Consider the following 25,301-nt stretch of genomic DNA (forward strand, 5'->3'; position numbering starts at 1 on the left):
ACACCAATGAATATAATTATCTATCTTTCTTGCTGTATAGTGATCAAAATTTTGTTAGTTGTGATTAAGTTTCATCTGTAAATGTGTAAATTCATTCCATGAATTTTGTGTTAGAAAAAAAAACGTTATTGGTATATTATAGCCTTTCATTAGATAGCTTAGTTGTTAGCATCCGCCTCACAATTGGAAGGTCTGGAGTTCAAGCCCCGACCGCATCAGACCAAAGATCTTAAAAGATGGTCTCACGATCATTTAGGAAAAATGAAATTTTGGGAGATATCAATTTCTGATTTCTATATTATATTTTAAGTAATAAAATATGGTTATAACTATATGTACACAATTCAAATACTTCTGTCAGGAATATTATATTTTTTTTTAAAGTAATGACATACCGGTACTCTTTATTTTCTTATCATGAACTAATAGCTTGCATCGTTCACAGAGTGCAAAGGGTAGCAGTAGCAAAACAGCAATCAACCGAACATCACCCAAAAAGACAAGGGAAAGCCGTGACAGAGTAAAGCCAACTTCACCTAAAAGAAAACCAACAATAAAAACTGTGCACGGGTCTACAGACAACAGTCCTTCACCCAACTCAGACAGTGGAGAAAGCCTCCCGGCAAACGGTAAGGCTATTGTCGTTGGGAAGGGGAAGAAATTGAGTGGCGAAGTTTTGCAGAATGAGGAAAACGCAGAGAAGGAGGACAAGGATGGTCATACCAAGTATGTACCATTGGAGGGTGGGGAGGAGATATCTGGGCGCGCTGATGAGGATTTCACCCTGCTCAACACCCCTGTGAGTGAAATGGAGGTGGCTGGGAATCTATTGTCTGTGGAAAGCCTGGCCAGTGAATCGGGGGAATCCCCAACGTCCATGTTGGATCGAGAACTGGAGAGTATCATCAAGGCATCTCATAGGTAAGTAGTGCTGATTGATGACTGTAGTGAATGAAAAGTATTTGAATGTAAGTTGCTGATATTAATATCATTCAGCATATAGCGTTATCTTTTACTTAAGAAGTCTGTTCGCTGACCATTCTAGTATTGTTACCAATGACTTCTAATGCCCATTTGTTCGCCCTTCAGTTTTCTTCCGACTTTATTTTGAGTACAGTTTCTCGAAGTCCTAGTTGCGTCTTTCCTGCATGCATCCAGCAAGCAACTTTTTATTACATATCCTCACATTTTGTCCTAGACAAAGTACAGGGGAATGTGGGAAAGCTACAATGAAAGAAGCTTAGTGCTCTTTTAGTAGGATTCCTTTTGGTTTGGGTTGCCTCCTGTGCTATGGAAAGCATGATCATATTGAATGGGACGTGGGGGGGGGCTTGACTGGAATAAAATGAGTGCTGTAAAAATCCAGGCATACATATATAGGAATAGTGTTCTCACTTTATAAAAAAATGCATCCAAATATTCAACTGTGTGTTTCAATGTCACTTTCTTATTTCAGACAAACTCACACGACAGAAGCATACAGCAGGAGGAAACAGAAAGAATCCACCTCTCCCAAGAGCCTGATGCAGAAGCCTAGCACCAGTCCATTAAGCAAGGCTCCCAGGTCATGCCTCTCTTCTAGAGATCTGAGAGAATCTAGGAAGAATAGATTGACAAGAGTTTCAATACTAGGTAAGCTGTTAAAGGTTCTAGGACAAACTCCTTTGCAAGTGTTGTCAATTGAAGGAGTTGTCAATTAATGGTGAGAAGTTCTCTGAGGAGATTTGCTCTTTGGGGGAGCTGCCCTATGGGCAGTGATGGGTATATGGAGACATGTCTGGAGACACTGATTTTGTGTCTCATGTCTGTTCTCAGTCTGGGCTGACTCTGGACAGAAGTGTCTGTCTTGTCTTGGTGTTAGTGTTGAGAGTTTGTAAAAGGCCGCTGAATCAAACTCAGACACTGAGTTGTGCTCAGAAGAATGATATTGATTGCGTTATTGGAAGCTTATAATGTCATACATGTACCTCTGCACTGCGCAGCCTGTCATTTCAACTTAATGCGATAAGTAAACGCGATGATGAAATTAAAATTTTGGAGAAAATGCAGTAAAATATTGTACAGAATGCAAAGGCTGTATAATCACTTTAAGAATCTTAAAGAGTAAATCTTATTGCTTATGAAAAAACTCGCATAAGTCAACCTTTCTGTAATATGATGCATGTACATGTATATGTGTAGCATTTATCTGGTCTAAAAGTTGGCATAGTTAAAGCAATTTTTTAGACTTGAATATACAAAACACAGGTTATATTTTTTATGTATTTATTGCAAGTAGAATTTCTCAGAAGTCAAATAGAGTTTTGTGGTCCCAATAGTCTATTAGATTTTACTTTAGTCAAAGTTACTGGCATTTACCTGTACTACCTGCTTCCCTGATTATACACAATTATCCGTACCACCATGCACACCTTCAAACATCATCTTGCTTGTATTTGTTTTGGTACGGTATTTGTTTCTAGAAAATGCAAGAAAGTTCTCGCCAGTTGAAGAGGAGAGCCCTCAGGAGATCCTACAGCACATGTCAGACAGTGAGGGTACACCTTCAGACAGTAACCCAATCAGTCTGACCGTTGAGGAAGATCCCCTGCCCCATGCCAGGGGGAGAGCTGGTGCTAGGAAGGGTCGAAGGTCAAGGGTTAGAAAGCCTGATGGGTCACAGGATTCGGAAGGGGATACGTCGCCAGATCTGAGGATGGAAAGCGAGGTAAGAAAAAACTATTTGATTAAGATGACCTTTCCTTTAAAATTTGAGATGATTGTTATGTTTATGATGGTGGTTGTGGTGATGATGATGATGGTGGTGATGGTGGTGGTGATGATGATGATGATGATGATGATGATGGTGGTGATGGTGGTGATGATGATGATGATGATGATGATGATGATGGTGGTGGTGGTGACAGTGATGATGATGACGATGATGATGGTGATGATGACAAGCCTCTCTTAATGAAATTTAAATCTTGTTTTTTTAACAGCAATACTTTCAGCCGATATCCCGTCCCACGGATTCTGACTTTGATGAGGGTAGTTGGGAGGAGACAGGAGCTGAAGGCTCCAGCTTCAGCAGCGACTCTGCTAACTCATCCGATACTGGCTCCTCCACCTCAGACGAAGGAGAGGAGGAGGAGAAGGAGGCAGAGGGAAAAGGGTCTGGAGCATCACTTCACTTTGAGGATCCCTTCAAGCTGATCCATAGTGCAGTCAGTTCTAGTAGTATCTCAAGCAGTGGAATCAATAAAGGTATGGAGTAGTGCCTGTAAAGATAGCTACAGTCACCCTTTAAATGTTGCATGCATTCTCTTTTGAAAGGTTTATTTCCTTAAATATAGCCAAACTTGACCCCAAATACAAATTAGCTCAGTGATGATGTACCTGCAACTATATTATGGCAGTAAACATCAAATCAAATTTAGGTTAGAAGGTTAATTTCCCCTTATATTTATGATATATTTTTCCTGATCATCTCCTATGCAGTACTACTACTTGTCATGACAGTCAATATCAAATTTCAATTTGCATTAAGTTGTGAGGTGAATTTCTGCCCATTTACATTTTTTATGTTAATCTATAGTTGCGTGAAGAAATTTCAATGTCTTGAAACTGAGATGCATAGAAGATCACTGAAGACAGAAAATTGGCAAGGTCTTAAACTTGTAGCTGTCACTCAGATCACTGAAATTTGTGATCTCTGTTGAATGGCTTTGAAAACACCCTGAAATAAAACTAAAATATTTATTGATACTTTAATATCTTGTTGAATTTAGACTAGTCCCACTTTTTATTTTTCAGTGGTCATTCAATAGTACTCCATGGTTTTAAAAAGATCATTTATGCAACAAATTTCAGTTTTCTTTCCAGGGACTTTCACAAATCTGTCACTACTCTTTCAAGGATCTCTCCTGAAAATTTCAATGATCTCTGCAAATGTTTTGAGAGATTGCTCAAAGATCATGGAAAGTTTAGACAAGACCTTTTAAAGTTCATTGAGAGACCTCAATTTCATTGATATTGCATTTTGACACCCCTCTCTTTCTCTCTATCTTTTTCTCCCACACTTTTTTTCTCTTATTCTCTGCAGTTCGTGTGCGTATCTTTGAAGACAATGTGTGTAAGAAGACAGACATGACTGTTCTTCAGATCAGCTGTGCAATCAATACCAAGGTCCATTCCATACAAGCAAGCACTGAATATATCAAGCTTGGATTCCTGTGTTCATTCATTCTTGCCGTTATACCATTTACATACAGGTAAGATCACTCACTGCATTCTCGTACTTTCATTGGGGTTGATACATGGATTGCTATAACCTCATATTTACCCAGAGTAACCTCTTATATAAACTGTTAACCTGGCTTTAACCCTAAATAGACTGGGCTATTTCGATGCCTAAGAAGACGGGGGGGGGGGCTGATTCAGCCCCCCCCTTATGATCCCAACCGTCGATGGCGCGATCGCGACGAAAATTGGCACACGCGTTACCCGTGGCATTATCTACAATACTATAACATCAAATTCTGCAAAAAATCTCATGTCTCATTAATTATGCTAATTTATGCGTAAAATCATAGTTTGCTCTAATTAATAAAATAATGCCCCTGAAATGCTAATTTTTGTTTCACATACTCTAGAAAGGAATCTGATCAAATTTATTTTTAAAAAATTCAACATCACATTTATTTTCTTATGTATTCTATTGTTTTCTAAATAGCTTATGTAATTCTTTGTTTTCTGACTTTTTGTTTTTTCAGTGGAAATTGTCAGGGACTTTATTTTGACCATAAAAAAGATAAAATTAATTGATTTTAAGCAGTAATAGGAAAAATAATGATACATTTATGAATTTTGGCTAAAAACACTATTTGCATTGGATTTGTACACAAATTCACGTTTTTGAGTAATTTTGGGTCTGCATGCACGTACAAAAAGTATTTCGGAACCGCATCCCCGGAGGTCACAATTTTGGTCTCAAAAGTTGCGCGAGACTTGAAAGTAAAAAGTCAGCGAGCGACGCGGTCAAAAAATTTCGCGCGGCGGACTTCTTGCAAAAAATGTCGAGGGGGGGGGCTGAATCAGTCCCCCCAGTCTTTTTAGGGTTTAGCATGGCTACCTTGATTCAGTTGATTGGTTACTCAAGCCTTTGAAAAATTTCTTCCTACCAATTGCGCTTTTACTAAACCTGGATGGAGAGTGGCAAATTCCCCAAATATGCGATTGCTGCGGTGGGATTTGAACCATTGACTTCATGGTTCATAGTCCAGAGAGTTACCCATTCATCTACAACACAGTAACCTTCCCTAGATAATGGGTTGATAAATGAAGATTTTATTATAGAGTACTGAAGTGATGATGTCACTAAAACTTTTTTTTGCATTTCAGCGTTTTTGATACCATATTTTGGGAGAGCATGATGAAAAACTCCCGCTACAAAAATTTAGTGGGAATTGGTCCATTGGGGCCTTATATATGACCTCATGAAAACATAGTTGAAATAAATGTATTATTGGAGTGGTTCCTAACATTTAGAACCAGGCCAATGATACATTGACTTCAATGGGACTAAACATGTATTCATGAGGTCATATCTTGGGGCCCCGTGGAATGATTCCTACCAAATTTGGGTTGTGGGGGTTTTTCATCATGCTCTACCAAAATATGGTATCAAAAATGCTTACATGCAGAAAGGGAAACTTGATGACGTCACACTTTGGTACTCTATTTGTAATAAAAGGGGAGGGCAGAGAAATTACCTGATATATTCTTGACTTCCTTCATGACTTCTTGTTTTTTTTAATCCTAGGATTCACATAACCCACCACCAAGATGAGAGTCAGCTTGCATGGATCTCGCCTCAACTTCCCATGATGGCAGTAGATACGTTGAACCACATGCACTGGGCTAGTATCGTCGTCATGGTGCTGACATCGTTTGAAAGGTTCTATCTGAGCTCACTCTTCTTCTTCCTCCTAGCCGTAGCAGAAAGAACATACAAGCAGGTAACAATGATGTTCTCATTATGATTGACCTTTAAAGCAAATACTGACCAGCAGACTTATCTGGCACCACCTCAAGGTCCTCAACTACTAAAAGCTGGCCAGGTGGGTGTTTCATGAAAGTTGTCGGCATTGAATTTTAGTGAAATCCTTGCTTTTGATTGGCTGAGAAGCACTGGCCTCTTACTGTTACTACGCTAACTGTTGGAGAAAGACAACTTGTTAGTGCTGACAACTTTCATGAAACAGTCCCCAGTTTCCTATCTTACAATGCACCCCCCCCCCATACACACAGGACCAAACCACTTTTGCTAATTTTTGCATATTTCTGATAGACCGAGAACACCCCACCCCATTGAAAGAGTTGGTTTGAGGTAGGTGGTGGGGGGGGGGGCAAAATCATTCAATTCTGTTTTTCATAAACTGTTTGTAAATTATGCATGACTTGTGACCCTTTCTTGTGATACATGATATTTCTCTATAAAGTTCTCCCTAAGAACATGTTCCAGTCATGCTTAAAGTTGTTCATAAACAACATTATGGAACACCCACTATCTTGAGTTATTTTAGTTCTTTGACATAGAGTAAAGTAAAAAAAAATTACTATCCTTGGCACAGATTCCAATTTGTGCTTATGGTCTCAGTATCTCAGTTTCTGATTGTCCTTCCTTTTTTCCTCTCAGCGCTGTCTCTTTGCCAAGTATTTCTCCCACCTGACGTCTGCTCGTAGATCAAGAAAATCATCCCTTCCTCACTTTAGGTTAGATAGGGTTAGTAACATCAAGGCATGGCTCTCTCTTAGATCCTTCCTCAAGGTAAGTTATTCTTTGTGCTAACATTGTTTATTTGGTGTACAATAATATGTAACATGAATATAAATGCAAATATAAATGTAAATGGGAGTTAAACAACCTGGAAAAACCCAGTACAAAAAAGCATGATGCCAAATGTTCTGATATTATATAAAGAATCCTATCAAGGGAGGAACAGAAGTAATTTGTTACAATGACCAAGAGACTCACTTTCATTTTGTATTATATATATATAATTCTTATCTTTCTCACTCTGTCTTAGAAACGGGGACCTCAGCGATCAGTGAATGTCATAGTATCTTCTGCGTGTCTCCTGACTCTCATGTTGGTGTCTATATTGTGTACAGAGGTAAGCATATGCTCTCAGAGTTATAACCCAATATCATGAATAAGCACTCGATTGTAGCTGTATCACCATCCTGCGAAAGGCTAGAATTTAAGCTTGTGAACTTGTTACATTTTCAGCTACTACAACACAATTTATTTTCAAACAAAGTGCTTAGTGCTTAAATCTTTTGAAAGGAAGTAGAAGAAAATAGGTTCAGGGGAAAGGAAACAAAGAGGGAATGAATAAGTTGAAGACATATTCACCTTGCGAAAAGACAATTTATTTAAAAAAAAATCTAATTTATGATGAGAAATGTAGGTTAATAGCTTCATATCAACTAAAAAAAAATTGAAACCAATACAAAGTTAGTATGAACTGCTTTAGAAAAGTTGGAAAAAAAATTTCTGGAATATGATCTCCCCAAGAGCAAAATTCAAACAGACAAGTTTCCTCACATTCATAAAATGTTACTGTTAGTGAATCTGAATATGCAGACACATTGCATATCCTAGTACAGTATCGCTGACTTCTATACAACCCACACATAAACTTACTTGCAGATGTAGTTGCAATGCGATGGATGTTTTCTTAGTGCAACCTGGACATTGTACTTACAGTTTTTAGGTTTTTGAAACTTTAAGTCAAGTACAGTCCATTTCTAAACTACAACTCTTTATCTCTTCCATTCTATGATGTTTTAAGGACTCAAAAGTTTAGTATTGCCTTTAACTGGTTGTAACTGGTTTTGAGAAAGCAAGAGTTAGAAAGAGAGAGGGGAGGGGGGGTCATACATGTATGTTCTACAGCTGCTTGCACATTACACAGGAAATACAATCAATTTGAAATACTCACTCAAAATATGTGTGACATCACAAACTGGGTGAAATGAACATGTATTATAATCAAGAAATGTACATCATGTAAAATGGCTCATATCTGTAAACAAGGAGGAATGCAATATACAATATGTCAGTAAGCTCAATAGTATTGTGTGTCTAGACAGTATTGCCTGGGTCTCAATGGAGACTACTGGGAATTCTCTCCAGGGAGTGGAGAATGTGCATAAATTATGTGTGCCAATGACTGATTGAATCCGATGATCGGGGTAATAATAATGATAAATTTGCAGGTTTTTAGATATGTACTTTTGTGTCTCAAGTCCCTAATAAGTAACCAGATTATGAAGTATTAAAACCAAGCCCATTCCAATAATTTGCATTAGTAAGATGCTGCTAGGTCAGTTGTGTTTGTCAGGTTCTTATGGGGGGAATAATGGGCTTGCTGCGTGTGATGCCTGCACAGGAGCAGAGATATATATCGTCGGTTATGCCCAGTCATTTTGGGGTTAAATATCTTATACAATAGTATGTATTGATAATTTTTTTTTACAGCTCCTTCAGCGGAGTGTGAGCTTCTTGGGCGAGCTGTACAACTGGGAGGTGGTTGCCTGGACGTTCTGTCTCAGCCCATTCCTCCTGCGTTTCATCACACTCGGTTCAGACATCAACAAGAAATTCAGGAATACTTCTGTCTTACTGACAGAGCAGGTGAGAAAGTAACTTCTATACTGGAGAACCAATAGTCAAGACATTCTCCATTACCATAAACTTATTCAAGCACCAACTTATTATTGTGCAATTCCGGGGAACCGTCTATACTATCGCCAAATATGATACTTTAAATTTGAAAACCTTGGCAGCATCTTTTGCTATTTGTTGGCTGTAAATTCATTGGGCATGTTGGTTTAGAGATTCATCTTGCTAATGCTTGCCTTTCCTGCAATTTCACAAAAGATGAAAATGTTGCACTATTAAGTTGTATTTCTTGCACCAATAGGGTGAGTTACCTACACAAATACCTATTCATGAAGGGCAACAGAAAGTGTAAATTCTCCTACTCGCAGTTTGCTTTGAAAATGCCATGGCTTATAAGCCTAACAGGAAATGGGATTGAAAATAATTGTGGGGGATGTTGGGTAATTTAGCCTGCTGGCAGTATCACAGATTGCATGGCTTGTTTATAAAAAAGGTATTTATTTGAAAGTTGTTCGTTTACAGCTTTCTCCTTTGAACTCTATATTTTTAGATCTGAGGAAATACAAAAAAAGGAAACTTGTTATAGTGAATTATTGATTTTTGTTCAAGTTGTCTGTTTATTTGTTTTATATTGTTATCTCTGTATGTTTATAATTTAGATCAACCTGTACTTAAATATGGAGAGGAAACCTCAGAAGAAAGATAACTTGATGCTTGCCAACAATGTACTTAGTCTTGCTTCAAAGCTATTAAAGGTAAGCAATGATAATCCTAGAACCATTTCTTGGGAGATAGGCCAGACCGCAAAACTCCTGAGAAATGTTGTTATCTGCTCATATAAGATAAGCAGATATCGATAAAGTTATCCTAATCCTTTCAATATGATTGCTACCAACCATGAATTTTTGCCATTATTACATTTTTGCAACCAAATTATGGCTTTCCATTTTCGGCATAATTTTTATGTTCTGGCTATCAAATCATGGCATTATATTTTTTTCTTTTTGAGTTAAAATTTTCATTTGTAGAAAAATATTATAACCGTTTTTGTTCACACAAGTATAGGTAATTGGAGCAATGTTATTTCAGGTAACTAGACCAGAGGTCGAAGGTCATTTGGGTTGTCAATATTTCAAAATACAGTTTGGGGTATCGCAGGATACAGTTTCTCCTTCCTAGAGGTTCGAAGGTCTGGGCCCTGTTGTATAAAAGTAACCATTATGGTAACTTTGCCATCCAATGGTAACTTTTCTGGAATCCTTGATTTTGATTGGTTGATGATCAACATTACCATGGTAGTTACGACTGGATGGCAAAGTTTCCATAACAGTAACTTTTATGCAATGGGGCCAGATAGTGAAAAATTCCTTTTCTTTCTTTGGAAATTTCTCTTTTTTACCTTTATGATTCCCTTTTTTGTCTCACCTGCGAAGCAGAGTGAGACTATAGGCGCCGCTTTTCCGACGGCCGGCGGCGGCGTCAACATCAAATCTTAACCTGAGGTTAAGTTTTTGAAATGACATCATAACTTAGAAAGTATATGGACCTAGTTCATGAAACTTGGCCATAAGGTTAATCAAGTATTACTGAACATCCTATTAAAGTTTCATGTCACATGACCAAGGTCAAAGGTCATTTAGGGTCAATGAACTTAGACCATGTTGGAGGAATCAACATCGAAATCTTAACATGAGGTTAAGTTTTTGAAATGTCATCATAACTTAGAAAATATATGGACCTAGTTCATGAAACTTACACATAAGGTTAATCAAGTATCACTGAACATCCTGCATGAGTTTCACGTCACATGACCAAGGTCAAAGGTCATTTAGGGTCAATGAACTTTGGCCGAATCGGGGGTATCTGTTGAATTACCATCATAACTTTGAAAGTTTATTAGTCTAGTTCATTAAACTTGGACATATGAGTAATCAATTATCACTGAACATCCTGTGCGCGTTTCAGGTCACATGACCAAGGTCAAAGGTCAAGTTTATGGATCTGATTCATGAAACTTGGACATAATAGTAATCAAGCATCACTGAATATTTTGTGCAAGTTTCAGGTCTCATGATTAAGGTCAAAGGTCATTTAGGGTCAATGAACTTTGGCCGAATCGGGGGTATCTGTTGAATTACCATCATAACTTTGAAAGTTTATTAGTCTAGTTCACTAAACTTGGACATATGAGTAATCAAATATCACTGAACATCCTGTGCGCGTTTCAGGTCACATGACCAAGGTCAAAGGTCAATGAACTTTGGCCGAATTGGGTGTATCTGTTGAATTACCATCAAAACTTTGAAAGTTTATGGATCTGATTCATGAAACTTGTACATAAGAGTAATCAAGTATCACTGAACATCCTGTGCAAGTTTCAGGTCACATGATCAAGGTCAAAGGTCATGTAAGGTCAATGAACTTTGGCCATGTTGAGGTTTTTTGTTGAATAACCATCATATCTCTGTAAGTTTATTGGTCTCGTTCATAAAAAGTGGACATAAGAGTAACCATGTATCACTGAACATCTTGTGCGAGTTAGAGTAGTATTCAAAGTCAGCACTGCTGCTATATTGAACCGCGTGATGCAGGTGAGACGGCCAGAGGCATTCCACTTGTTTTTATTGCACAAGGTTGGCAGCTCTGAATGTCTGCTTAACTTATGAACTTATTTATAGATACATGTAAATTATTAATTTTCCAGTCATTGCACTAAAAGAAAAAAAAAGGAATACACATTTGTAAAATGTAGCTCTAAGTATGATAATGTTAAATGACCAATTGATTTGGGTAATTTTTCACTGAAGTATGTATAAAAAATGCATTTATAATGTTTCTTAAACAGTAAATTAAATATAAGCTTCTTTTTTTTACTTATATTGCATGAAAATATATTTGTCCTAGCTTCCATTGCTGTACATATACAGAAATACAAAGTGCTATGTGAATGTAGTATTTTTTTTGTTTTCAGTGATCCATGTATAATAGTTATATACTGTATTAGAGGGTTACAACTTCATCAGCCAATCCAAGAAATTTGATCTTAATATTACATTTTCAGGATCTGGATTCGTCAAAGGTATACGTTTAAAGTAAAAATTATCAACTTCACAAATAGTTTATATATATGTTTATTTGTAGTCACTCATTACAATGGGTGTGCTCACATTGCATAATCCAATGTTACACTGCCCTTTTTTAACAAATGGAAGAAAGGGTAAACATATGGTCAATTCCAGCGTAACGGACATGACGTTCAGACAAATTTTTGTAATTCAAAGGTTTATACAGTAGAATTAGCAGTATTTTGATAATTGTTACTAAGCTTATCAGACACATTTAAGCATCAGTTACATACATATAAAATTTCAACTCGTTACATTGAACAGTTGCGGAGAAATTGCACTCTTTGTGAGCGTAACGGACATGACACGAAATGGACGAAGCATTTTTACCTCCTATTGCTTATCAAAATTCCTGTGAATTCTTAGATTGCATGCACCTGATGTTGGTGTTAATTTAACCTTAAGATCATGCTTTATCCATAAAATGGTGTTTAACAACAGTTTTGCAGTGCATTCTGTATTCCTAGCTCAAAATGTAGCGTAACGGACATGACACACGAAGCGTAACGGACATGACAGTTTCGTCCACTTTTTGTAAGCGAATATAATTATTTTATTACAAGATATGGTACAAGTCTAATTGTTTACATGTTAAGGCTAGAGGTTAGAGACACATATCATAACTGGTAATCTGTAATATCTCCTATAATTTTGCAATTTGAGAGGGGGTCTTTTTGTACAATATTTATAAAACAAAAAAAAATATTTAGAAAAATTTATTTTACACCGAATAACAACAGTTAATGAGTATTTTCCAGTTACTACCATCCACCACACCTAATTAAAGGAGAAAAAGTTGATAGAAAAGATTATTTTTTATTTATGCCCTAATATTTGATAATATACTAGCGTAACGGACATGACACCCTTACGAAGTGAACTTCATCAGCACTTCTGAGTTTGAAAATGAAAGAAATATGAATAATGAATGTAATTATGTAACAGTAAAGTACCTTTACTAACACTCTAAAGAAAGATATGTAGATATTATTAGCAGGTATCATTAAATTAATAGCTATAGCCTAAGCGATAATTTTATATTGAATACAATGTTTATCATACCACTACGACACTGAGAAGACCAAAATCTCATTTTTTGTGAGAAGAAAACAAAATTTACCAGACCTGTATAAATCCAAGAAGAACATATTTTGGAATGTATTGTATGATAAAGAACATGTACTAGTATTAATGTCAGTTTTAAGTTTACAAAAATGGCATTAAAATTTAATAGCAGTACCTGGAAACCGGTCTTTCATTATCAATTATGTATGAGTTGAAAGGTAATCGGAATGTTTGTAAATAGCTTCTGAGATTTTTTATCATTCAAAATAACTATCATCCTGAGAATAATCATCCTTTCATCAAATCTTGGATACTTGTTCTAAATCTTACAATCTTGCTTGCTGACAAATGTGGCTGTAATGTTGTTGTATTGTCCACGCAGCTTGTGTACAATTGAAGATACATCATTCAAATCGTCATTATGGCTGACCAAAATACTATGATATGACATAATTTATTGATCACGCCACATTCTTTCCAAAGCCCCTTTGCTTTGTGATACTGCAAAGAAGTGCCACTGTAGATTCATGGATTCATAGAGCTACATCATGAAACACAGATATCCGAATACAAACTTGCTTTTAAATGTGATCCCATGCCATCACTGAAGAAGTACATGTAGAGGTTGGTGAAAGTCAGATACTTTGAAGTAATATCATCAATGATCACAAATTGGAGTTTTATCATGCTCCAAACTGTCAGTGCAAGAACCTAAGATAATCAAATGTTTGTTCAAACACGAATGATGCAGATTGTGATCTGAGTATGTTGCCAGATCTAGCTGCATCTTATCCTAGTATTATGTGGCATACCGTTAATTCTCAGAAAAATCTACCAGAACAAGAGCTGAACTTTCATCATTCACCAACTTCTAAAAATAGCTTGAATGACATGCAGATTCTAGGAAATATTACATTCAGCTATCCTCAAACAATTGAGACTAACCTCAGTCTGTGACACTGAGCCTAATATTTTGTTTTTGTAAATGCTGCCATTTGCCATATATAAGGCGTCATGTCCGTTACGCGAATTGTCATGTCCGTTACGCCATTTTTATGAAAATGAGAAGTGGTAAGGGAAAAATGATTGCTACACATGGTAGGGAGTTTAATTCTAACATAGAATCTGAATCTGCAGTACCTTTAGATAAATTTCCTGCAAGCTGTGAAAAGTTTAAGTGAAAAACGTAACGGACATGACACTGATAATGGTAAAGAAATCACACAAATCTGAAGACAGATTTCTGTCAAATTGATGAATGGCATAAAATTTAACGATTATTTTCTGTTGATTTAAACATTAATAAACTATTCAAAAGTTAAAAGAGACCTCTAGGACCTTGTTTGCTTTTAGTAGAGACAGGAAAGATGAATTGTTTATAATAAAAAATAGCCACATTTTTTACATTTTGCAATATACTATTCTATTTTTTGATGATGGAAAAAACTACAAAATTTTATCAATATTGCGATTTTTCTATTGGAAATTGAGACTTTATAGATTACTTTTTAAGAAAATTTGACTGCTTGAGTGAAATCTGAAACTTCATTTTTTCTCTAAAGTGAACATTTTCCATGGAATTGCCCATATATAGGAACTAATTTTGATTTATTGATAGTTACATCTTTTCAATACGTATATATAGTCCTCTCATGTAATTTTTTATGCATGCACACTCATGCTATTAAAGGGGAAGTTCACTCTGGCGTGAAGTTGGGTTTAATAAAGGCAGAAAAACAAGATAAACACATTGGTGAAGATTTGGCAAAAATCCATGAAAGATTTTTTTTTAAAGGAGAATGAAACCATTGGAACAAGATAGCTTGTGTGAAAACAGAAAAATAAAAGAAACAGATCAACAAAAGTTTGAGAAAAATCGGACAAATAATGAGAAAGTTATGAGAATTTGAATATTGCGATCACTATTGCTATGGAGATAGCAAACTGGCAATGTGACAAAGATGTGTGATGTCACTGATGAACAACTCTCCCCATTACTTTAGTATATATTTCACTTGAATTGCCTCTTTTATCACATCTATCCATAGATCATGTGTTCTTTCTACATGAGGGCATGTAATACATATTTTTTAAGAATACATAATGGATAAAGAGTTTGTATCATTGTAAGAAAAAGCAAAAAGAGACATTTTGAGGGTATTTTATAGTCCACCAAAGGGAAAGTTGTTCATCAGTGACATCACACATCCTTGTCGCATTGCCAATGGGAGGATCTCCATAGCATTAGTGATTGCAATATACAAATGCTCATAACTTTCTCATTATTTGTCCGTTTTTTCTCAAACTTTCTTTGTTCTCATTCTTTGATTTTTCTGTTTCTACACAAGCCTATTTGTTCCAAAGGTTTCATTCCCCTTTAAGTTTGATTTTGCGACATAATGTGCAAGCATCTCACCCATTTATCATGTGAAGGAGATTCCATAAAATCCCTTGATTTTCTCAGAAAATAGAGAACAAATCAAGTTATGCATTTATTATATCATCAGATGCCTCATTTCAAATTTTCCTCTATAAAAAAGTCAATTTTTTTCAGTCATTTTGAAACATTAAAAGTTGGAAATTTATGGAATTTATTTTACATGAAATATGGGGCAGCTGCTTGCGTACGTGACAACTCAAATCTTTATAAACAATCATAACTCTCTTATTCTTAAATGGATTTTTATCAAACCTTCACCAATATTTTTCTTTATTTTTTTCTGCTGTCATTCAAACACCTGTTTATTTTTTTTTTTTTTTTTTTAGTTGAGGCCTTTTGTTGATAAACCCTCAAAATGAGAGAAGCAAAACTTCATGGCATTGCATTGATATAATTCAATTTTGCTTTTATGCTGGAAATGTAATTCTTGTCACTTGCTTCCTTTTGGCAAATTAGGGCAGCATAAGCACATGGATTGTTTCACTGTAGCATTAGTTTCATTTGCATTTGTTATTGTACATGAATTTTTGATTAGCTTTAAAAGACATTTCATATTGATAATTTTGCTTATCTTTTGACCATTGACAGCACCATGTTGAATGTCATTTACATTTCTTCATAACCAGCATAAGTTTTAAAAAATGACTTTACTCAGAATTGGCAGAATTTAATGAGAAAATAGTTATTGCTAAAGTGATCATTATATTCTCATCCGTTGAAAGTACATGTTATAAGCATACAGTAATGATAATAATATTAGTAAAACATATATAGCGCTTATCACACTGTGTCTCTAAGCACTTTATTACCCCGGTCACCGGATCCTGCCATGCCCGCACACATTTTATGTACATAGGCTTTCGCATCCTACCAGATACCCATTTACATGTAGCACCTGGGTGGAGAGTGGCAAAGTGTGGATTGATGTCTTGCTAAAGGACGCTAGGCCGCGGTTGGATTGGAACACACAACCCTCTGATTACAAGGCGAGAGTCAGAACCGCTACACCACGATGCTTTCATAGGTTTCTCTTCCATACAAGAGAAACCTACATGTATAAAGATTTTCAGGAGCATGCATCAATGCACTCATTTGTTCTAAAAATATATACATGCATTTTTAGCCATTATGAATTCTTGGGCTGTATGTGTTAAGCATAAATGCTAAAAAGCCTGTTATTCTTTTAATTTAGATAGTAACATGGTGCATAGACATCAATACCTCAATTTCACATCAGCATGGATTAGTCAGTGTTTTATTATAAAAGAATTTAGATATCAACAATCAACATCATAAAGTACTAAATTTGATAAGAGGAGAGGAAAAGTAAAATAAAAGGAAGGATTGTGTGAAATATCCAGGGAAGTTAATTCACAGATTCCAAAATCACCGACTCCATGTATGTAATCGTTTATCTATGTTCAATGGCTATCATTTCAGGGTTCCCAGCCCATCAGGGAAAATTGTTTTACTTTTTTCCAGTCAGGGAAATATCATGGAATTTCATTAGAAATACCTCAAATCAGGGAATTTTGATCAGCCCAAAGATCGAAAGCATGGTAGTCAGACTTTTTTTATATTTTGATGCTTGTCAAAACAACATCCATCGAATGACTGATTATGGTGATACTAATTAGTATAACATTATTATTTTTATACTGAAAATAAATGTAATTCACTGCAACAACTTAGAAAGCATACGAAACTGGGAATGGGTTTAGATAATTAGGGTATTTTTAAACTTCAGGGAAAAATCAGAGAATTTTGTTATAGTATTAGCAGGGAAGTCTTCTCTAACAATATTTGATTTTGATAAGATAATATATATTAGAGAATACTATGGGAGAAAGTTTTATAAATCAAACACGGTTCATATAAGAAAATGAGTCTTATTCATCATGTTCCATTCAAACATTATTGATTTCATTGTATTTTATTGAACTTTTCTAATTTTATATTTCTGTGCATGATAAGGGAGCTGCTCGCATATGACATCACGAATTGAAAATTATATTTTTTCTGTGATGGATATCACTTCTTCAATATTTTTGCCTAATTTTTCTGCTTTTATTACAACAAACTTTAATCCTGAATAGACTGGGCTATTTCGACGCCTAAGAAGACGGGGGGGGGACTGCAATAGCCACCCCTTATGATCTCAGCCGTGGATCGCGTGATGGCGACGAAAATTGGCATGCGCGTTACCCATGGCATTATCTACAAAACTATAATATCAAATTCTGCGAAAAATCTCATTGCTCATTAATTGTGCTAATTTATGCGTAAAATCATAAGTTTGCTCTAATTAATAAAGTAATGCCCCTAAAATGCTAATTTTTGTTTCACATACTCTAGATAGGCATCTGATCAAATTTATTTTTTCAAAAAATATTAGTTTTCTTTTGTATTCTATTATTTTCTAAATTTCGTATGTATTTCTTTGTTTTTTTACTGTTTTTTCAATGGAAATTGTCGGGGACTTTATTTTGACCATAAACAAGATAAAATTAATTGATGAATACCCGGTAATTTTGGTTTTGCATGCACTTACAAAATGTTGCGTAATTTAGGTATCGCGTACCCCGGGGGTCACAATTTTGGTCTCAAAAGTTGCGCGAGACTTGGTAAAAGGTAAAAAGTCAGCGAGCGACGTCAAAAAATATCGAGCGGCTGATTTATCGCAAAAAATGTCGAGGGGGGGCTGAATCAGTGTTAATTAAAGTCAATGAGAAAATGCATGGAAATGTAGCTGGCAATGAGACCGAGTTAACATCCGGGTATTCTGCGTCCTAGTGAACCGCGTAGCAAATACATGATAATGTTAATCAAGAGGCCACGCTGGGTACTGCTTCCTAAGGCCAGGGATGCCACAATTCAATTGCGTCACGATGTTTTTAAATTCAGAGGCCCTCTCTGCTCAACATAACAAAATATGACAATATCTAAATTTTCATGATTTTTGCTGTACATGTCTGATTTGGATAGTAATGAAAACATTGACTTTTCTAGCGGGGAACATAAAATATATTGCCCTTAAAAGATCCATGTTTCCCTCGTCAAAGACTTCGGCCAATATGATTTTGTTGTGGGCAATATAATATATGTTCCCCTCAAGGCTAGCCAATATTATGTAATCATTTACCCTCTTTACACTATTAGTTTTCCAATATAAGTCATTTAGCTGTACGACATTGTTAGTTTTCAATAAACATGGTGTGGTATATTTTTGAGGTCATATTATCATCGTAATCATGTTCACTTTTATCCAAAATTGTAGCAAGTTTAAGTAGAATGCACAGCCACTATGCACCTTTCGCTTCAAACATTCCTCATGAAGGCATTGATATAGTGTGTTCATCTAGCACCTGTTCACTTCCTGTTTGTTTTCTGTTTTCATTCCATTCCACTACCTTACCTCACCTGTCATCTGACATGGTATAAATTGCCTGACATTGCATCCATCAGGAGGTAGAGACACCGTTCAAGCTGTCTGGTCTATCTATGAATCCAGTCCTCTACAATATCACCAGGGTTCTGGTCCTATCTGCCTTCTCTGGGGTTCTTACAGAACTTCTTGGATTCAAGCTAAAGGTAAGTTTGATAATGTTTTTTATCCGAATGATAAGATTTTTTCTCTGACTTTATTACATGAAATTCCAATTTTAATTTTGCTTTTATATTTCTTCCTAAAATGGAATATCATGGTTTCAATTTTTATTTTGCTTTCGTTATTTCTGTCTTTGCGTGGAATATCATGGTATAAAATCGTTGTTTTGACTTTATGGGCAAGGGGACTGTCTTTATCATATAATCCTTTAAATATTTTTGTATTTCAAATAATAATTAAAATTTGAGGAACAAGAAGTGCGTGACATCGTCTCACTCATCTGCATACACTTAGGTTATGTAATCACTTTTTTTACTAATGAATCAAATTTTCAATATGAAAGGCTGATTATGATTCCGATCTTATTTTGATGATTTTTTTTTTACAATAGATAATGCTTGTGTTATGATACTCTGTTAAATTAAAGGTATTGTTTAACTTTGTGACCAGCCGATTTAAAAAATTCTCAAACCAAGATGAAACATGTGTACAAGTGCATGTATTGGAACTAATAAACCCTGAAAACAACCATTATTGTGAATGAAAAGCTAAAACTACAAGGCAAACCCCGATTTTGTAAATAGGCGTCTTATAGACGGCTAAATAGTAGACATAAGTGTATGGGATGAAATTAAGATGGTGTTTCCGGTCACTTTATATTTCAATTTTTGAAGCACTAAATAATCATTTTTGAACGCAATTTTTTCTGGGCTTCATTTTTGTAACATATCACAGACACAGGTGACAAGTGTGACCTTCTAGCTCAGATTTTTTAAAAGTCAAACCAATGTTAACCAGTCACTTTAAATCAAATTTATGTTAAGAAGATCTGGGCACTCTAGACCTTATATTTCTGATGATACTGTGAGACAATTATTTGTGTGATTATTGTAAGATTTAATAACTTCTGAACAATTTGATAGTTGATGTGAAAGAGGTTCATTGTGGTGATGGATTGAGTAAAAGAAATAATGAGTTATCTTACAACGGATCAAATGTTGCCAGTGGGCTCTCCAACGTTTGTTCCATCTTGAGACAACTGATTTATTTCTTTTACTCAATTTTATAGTCATTTGAAGTTTTAAAAGGTATTGATTTGTAAATTGTGATGTTTTGTCATTTTATCCAATCATAATTTTCTTTTCTTTTGCTTGTAGTTGTGGAAAATCAAGGCCTGAATGTCAAGCAGATGTCATATTTTACTGTGACTAGGCAGTTTGATGGAAAGAGAGCTGTATGAGCAATGGTTCTCTTTCGTTCGATCTCTGAAGACTCTCTCCCGTCTGACGTCAGTTGTATTCTACATGTAAATGGCATGCAATAGGGCAGCCATCTTGAAACAGCGTACCCAGAGTTTTGAGAATTATGACCGTGGTACTGGAGCTATGGCAAAACCAAAGTTAAATTGCCAGAGTTTTTGTCTTATATTAAGATTTGCCGGAAGGAACTCTGGCATTTTATGCAGTTTTGTGATTTTTTTTGCTGTAGAAAAAAACTAGCAAAATTTTTATGCCATTGGGCCCTAATGTTTGCCATGGTTGTTTTCACCTAAGTTGTGAGAGTCTATGCTTTAGTTTCAAATTGTGTGCTTGTGCTGCCCATTTTCTTCTGCTTAAAAGGTGATTTGAAAATATAATCACTTACCCAACAATGAATTAGTGTGAGAATCTGGATATGCAAGCAATTAGTCCTGCTAAATCGACTGGAAACTTGTCTAGGTTTTGAACCAACAATACCTGGACTATAACCAAGAGGGCGAGGTCATGTAGTCTAGACTAAATCCTGCACTGTGATCACTGAAATGTTTTATTTATAAAAGTACTGTTGAGAGTAATCTTTGTGAAAGCTTTGCAATTCTTTGAAAAACGCCAGAAATATTTTGTTTACCATTAATGATTGCTCTGAGCTACATGATGCTTTGTAGTAGTTTTAATCAATTTCATGACTGAAATCTTTATTACCTCATTCCTTAAAAATCATAAGCCAAATATTTAGTGCTTAATAATTAAGATGGTATTATTCTATATCTCCTAAACTTATTTAATGTAAATGCATGATGTCATTGACATACTTAACCAGGAAAGTGGAATTCAATATCTGATTTCAAGTCCCATCTTAAATTCTTTGTACAGTCAAACAAGGGAGTTATTAGTATTAAATACTGTACTAATTGTGTACCTGGGGTAACCACTTCAGCTATTGCTTATTTTCTAGTTGGCCCTGTATAACATAACGTTATTACCTGTTTCCTTTCTTAAAAGTCAAGTGCCTGACAAGAAGGCAGAAGGTCCCATTCTTTAAGTTGGTATAACTCTGACTGAGATCGAGCCCACCCACTCCTGTTCATGAGGGGGTTGCTCTACCAATGAGCTCATAGCATTCCCAAGTTATTTTTATATATACTTGTACATTTTATGATTTATGCATTCCAGATTAACATGACAGAGGGCATCACAAGAGCGTGTGAATTGTAGAGGGTGCAATGAGGACCGAGATATTGACAATATTCACTTCGTGTTTTGTAGAGTATAAACTCAAGATTTAAGTTTGACTGCATTCCACATTGAAAAGCACTTGATATTCCCCATTAGGGATGTAGTTGAGGCCGGCAGTTCCGCATCATGAGGCCACTAGAGAACACCTTGACTCGGGCCGAGGCCAACAAAATGTGGCCTGGAGGCTGGCGTTGACCACATCCCTGGTTCCCATATTCAAAATTCTTGACTTATACCAGTTTTTCCATTCTTAATGTTTTGTAGATCTATGATATATTATTTGCCGTGGTGCTTTTGTGACTTGTGAGAAGAAATATTCCAGCCATTAATATTGTTATCTTGACCAAAATAGAGTATATTTATTCACAGCATTGTAGATTTTAATTTGGTTTGTATGCGATAGTTTCTGTTTGCTGTTTTAATTATGCTCCATAGCATACTGGTATGCTTTAATATTTGTTATTCATTCTAAATGTTTTAATTCAACACCACCAAATGTTTTTAAGTGAGGCACAATCTTTAAAAAAAAGTTTTTTAGTATATCTACTTTCTAGTCTAGAAATAGAACAGAAAAAATAATTTGATCAAGATTAAGTTTATAATGAATTATGTTGAAATTGACAGATACATGTGTAAGAATTGTGAAATCATGTTCTTAGTACTAGTATTCTATAATTGCGATATCCATGTTTCTAAGCTATCAAGAGATGTCATCTATGCATCATTTTATTCACTCGCCACCAGTTCTGAATAACTTCGTTTTATATTTTCATGCCGTAGATTGTTATGTTATATTTCAAGTTAGTTGATGACGTTGGCTCAACTGATAGTAGGGAATGTTTCTAGTCAAGACTTCAGTATTAATTACAAAGTACTATAATTTTGATATTTCAAAGAAAAGTATGTTAGTACATTTCCTCCCGTCACCCCATCCATTTTTTTAATATAAATCTTTCAATAGCAGTTTTCATACAGTGAATAGCTATAATGTGTATTTCATTTTTTAAGGCATAGTACTTTATCACATTTTCCTGTGGATTGCTGAATGTACTCGCTATCTTGTCGATGCGAACTACATACAGCTTGCCTCAAAAGTGATAGTTTGCCCATCACCTTCACCAACGGTGACTAGTTGCTTAATTATCCTTTTGAAATTGGGGAAACACTGTTCTCCTGATTGCATTTATTCTTAATTTTCTTTATTTAAACTTATTTGATTATTTGTAAAATAAACTGAATAACATAGTTACCCCCAAGGAAAGGGTTATGCATAGGTGTTCTTTTGAAAATGTTCTGAATATTGCACGCAACATTTAAGCTTGTGCAGGCATATCTGACATACATGTACCAATAGCAATAGATATTGTTTCCATGGCATTTTGACAGGAGAGGGATGACCCAAATATGAGTTTTATATGTTTTAATAATTGGGGCATAGCTTATTCTTAAATCCGAGCCATCTTTCCTTCCTTCCCCCCCCCCCCCTTTTCATCTCTTCCCAAATCATGGTATGAGTGGGGTTGTCATATCTGTTTCCTGTTCTTTGGAGTTCATTGATTGATAACAAGGCGATGAGAACTTGGTTAATGTGTTATTTTGAAAAAAACAATTTTGTAATTTCTTATAATAATGATAAGTAAACCAGTATATTACAGTTCATAATTTAATATTTCTTGCCACTGCCCAAAGACTAGTCTAGACCAAAGTCATTCTTAAAGGAAGCCTGTCTGTCTATGTAGTGTTGTCAAGGGGAAAAATCAGAGCGATAGACACTGTGCCTTCAAAAGGTGTGATTTTTTATTAATAAATGATAATACATGAATTACATGTAATAATCCGCATTTTATATAGTGCTTAATACATTGGAACGACATGTCAAATCGCTTTTCAGATATATTATTACCCCAGTCGTTGGATTCAATCAGTCATTCCATATTATTACATCATTGGTTAAATCATTGTCTACACATACTTTAAACAAAATGACACCTTAATGATTGAGTTTCATGCATTAGAAATATAAAATCTGGTCATTTTCAAAAATTGCATGTTTTTGCAATCAAATTTTCATGTTAAGTGTTCTTCATAAGACCTATATACTGATTGGGAGAAGCCCCTTCTCACTTTTCTTCATTTTTTTTTTCATTTTGAAAATGAAAAATAGCTTCCCCCTTTTATATGTACTTGTACATCCTCATGGAGTCTCAATATAATTCTTTCCCCATCTGTCACACAGGTTTGCAAAATTTAAAGGTGATTTGAAATTAAGAAAGAGCTGTAGAATCTATATTGAATTACTTCACAAAATACTGTGATCTTGGCATCATTCTCTTTAGTACAAGAAGCTTCAACTAACGTAAAATCTTCATTTAGTATCCATTTCTGTCCTCGAAATACATGCAACTTATCACAATATTCTTTCATGGTAGCATATAAATAGTTGCAAGGTTTTTTTTTGCTTTGCACAGTGAATTTCATTCCAAAGCTATTTTACAGTGTGTCCCAGAATAAACTCAACCGATAATTAAAAATGATTTATCATAATTTAACCTCAATATATTCTACTTGCTCATGTGTGAATGAGTAATCGTCTGACTTATCAGATGAAAGAGGAGACTAACATTTTCACATTTTCAATGATAGGTCATTTGTCTATTATATTTATGATCAAGTTATGATAAACCATTAATAATTCTGTCTTTTTTTTCTAGGATGCACTGTATGATATCTGTGTAAGCAATGCGAATATGTAGACAATTTTGAATATATGTATATATATAAGGAATAGAAGTGCAATATCATCCTACTTGTTGCAAACTGGATGTAGAGCATTTGTTTGTACTGATTTTTTATAATTGATTGTTGATGCTGCTAAATCTAAAATGTGTACTTGTTTGATGATTATTATTTAATTAGTTAATGACCGTGAATGTATGTATAATAATAGCATTTTATTCCACAAGAGCAAATTTTAACCAAATAATTTATATTCCATTTAATTTATTGATTAAAACATTCAGTAACAATGACCAATATTTCCCATTTTCCCATAATTTCCTTTCTTTCAGCAATTGTAATTATTTGCTAGACTTAGAGTTGCAAAACGTTTGTTGAGCTCTTGTCAAAGAAGCACTGATCGTCCTATAACACAGTTCATTAAAAATATTTTAAAAACTAGATATGAATATATATAATCATGATAGTGGTATCGTTTCCAAGGTATGGGTTGCACTTTGCTTTTATGTACCATATGTGATGGTAGCTATTAAAATGAGGCATATTGTACATGCCATGAATTGCCGTTTGTCAGTGTGTAATGACACAATCCCTTAAGAGTATTTGTTGATAGATCCATAGTATACTTACCTGCTATACAGATGGAGTTTTAGCGAAGATGTGTGTTACTCATGGTTTATATTCTTAATTGTTATTTCTGCAACCATTCCATCAATTAAAGTATTCCAGAGACAGCTTGAAAGGATCAAAATAGGATGTAAAATAAAGTCATTCCATTAAAAGTTTCGCTTAAAGGCATATGCTAACGTTGTACATGTAATTAAAAAAAAATATCAAAGGAGAGGTGAAATATGTACATGAATGCCTTTCTGTCAACCTAAAAACTCTAAAACAACAAAAAATCGAAAGAAATCCTTTCGATATGTTATAATTGATGGTTGTGTGTTATTTCTATCGTGCCAATAATAATATAACACATAAGTGTATGGATGACATTAAGATGGTATTTCCAGTCACTTGATATTTCACTTTTTTTCGGAAGCACTTAATAATGATTTTCGGTTGCGATTTTTTTCTGGGCTTCATTTTTGTAACATATCAAAGGTGCACGTGACAAATGGGACCTCGCAGCTCAAATTCTTTTAAAGTCAAATCAATGTTA

General features: G+C 35.1%; 1 protein-coding gene across 4 annotated transcripts in view; it reads left to right on the plus strand.

Moving 5' to 3' along the window:
* The window catches only part of LOC121421093 (protein PHTF1-like), a 35,484-nt gene extending 11,055 nt beyond the window's left edge, over positions 1-24,429 (plus strand). For 3 of the 4 annotated variants that reach the window (XM_041615721.1, XM_041615730.1, XM_041615711.1), the window contains exons 8-20: positions 430-921; positions 1,457-1,632; positions 2,463-2,707; positions 2,982-3,246; positions 4,085-4,253; positions 5,804-5,999; positions 6,680-6,811; positions 7,071-7,157; positions 8,528-8,683; positions 9,331-9,426; positions 11,733-11,750; positions 18,767-18,892; positions 20,066-24,429. In XM_041615721.1, coding sequence (XP_041471655.1) covers positions 430-921; positions 1,457-1,632; positions 2,463-2,707; positions 2,982-3,246; positions 4,085-4,253; positions 5,804-5,999; positions 6,680-6,811; positions 7,071-7,157; positions 8,528-8,683; positions 9,331-9,426; positions 11,733-11,750; positions 18,767-18,892; positions 20,066-20,086 — 2,179 coding nt within the window. In that variant the 3' untranslated portion in view covers positions 20,087-24,429. The remainder of the gene's footprint in view (positions 1-429; positions 922-1,456; positions 1,633-2,462; positions 2,708-2,981; positions 3,247-4,084; positions 4,254-5,803; positions 6,000-6,679; positions 6,812-7,070; positions 7,158-8,527; positions 8,684-9,330; positions 9,427-11,732; positions 11,751-18,766; positions 18,893-20,065) is intronic. The other variant, XM_041615736.1, reaches the window with a different exon arrangement.
* The last annotated feature ends 872 nt before the right edge of the window (positions 24,430-25,301 follow it).

The sequence above is a fragment of the Lytechinus variegatus genome, chromosome 1 (genome assembly GCF_018143015.1).
Source record: "Lytechinus variegatus isolate NC3 chromosome 1, Lvar_3.0, whole genome shotgun sequence".
Taxonomy (NCBI): Eukaryota; Metazoa; Echinodermata; class Echinoidea; order Temnopleuroida; family Toxopneustidae; genus Lytechinus; species Lytechinus variegatus.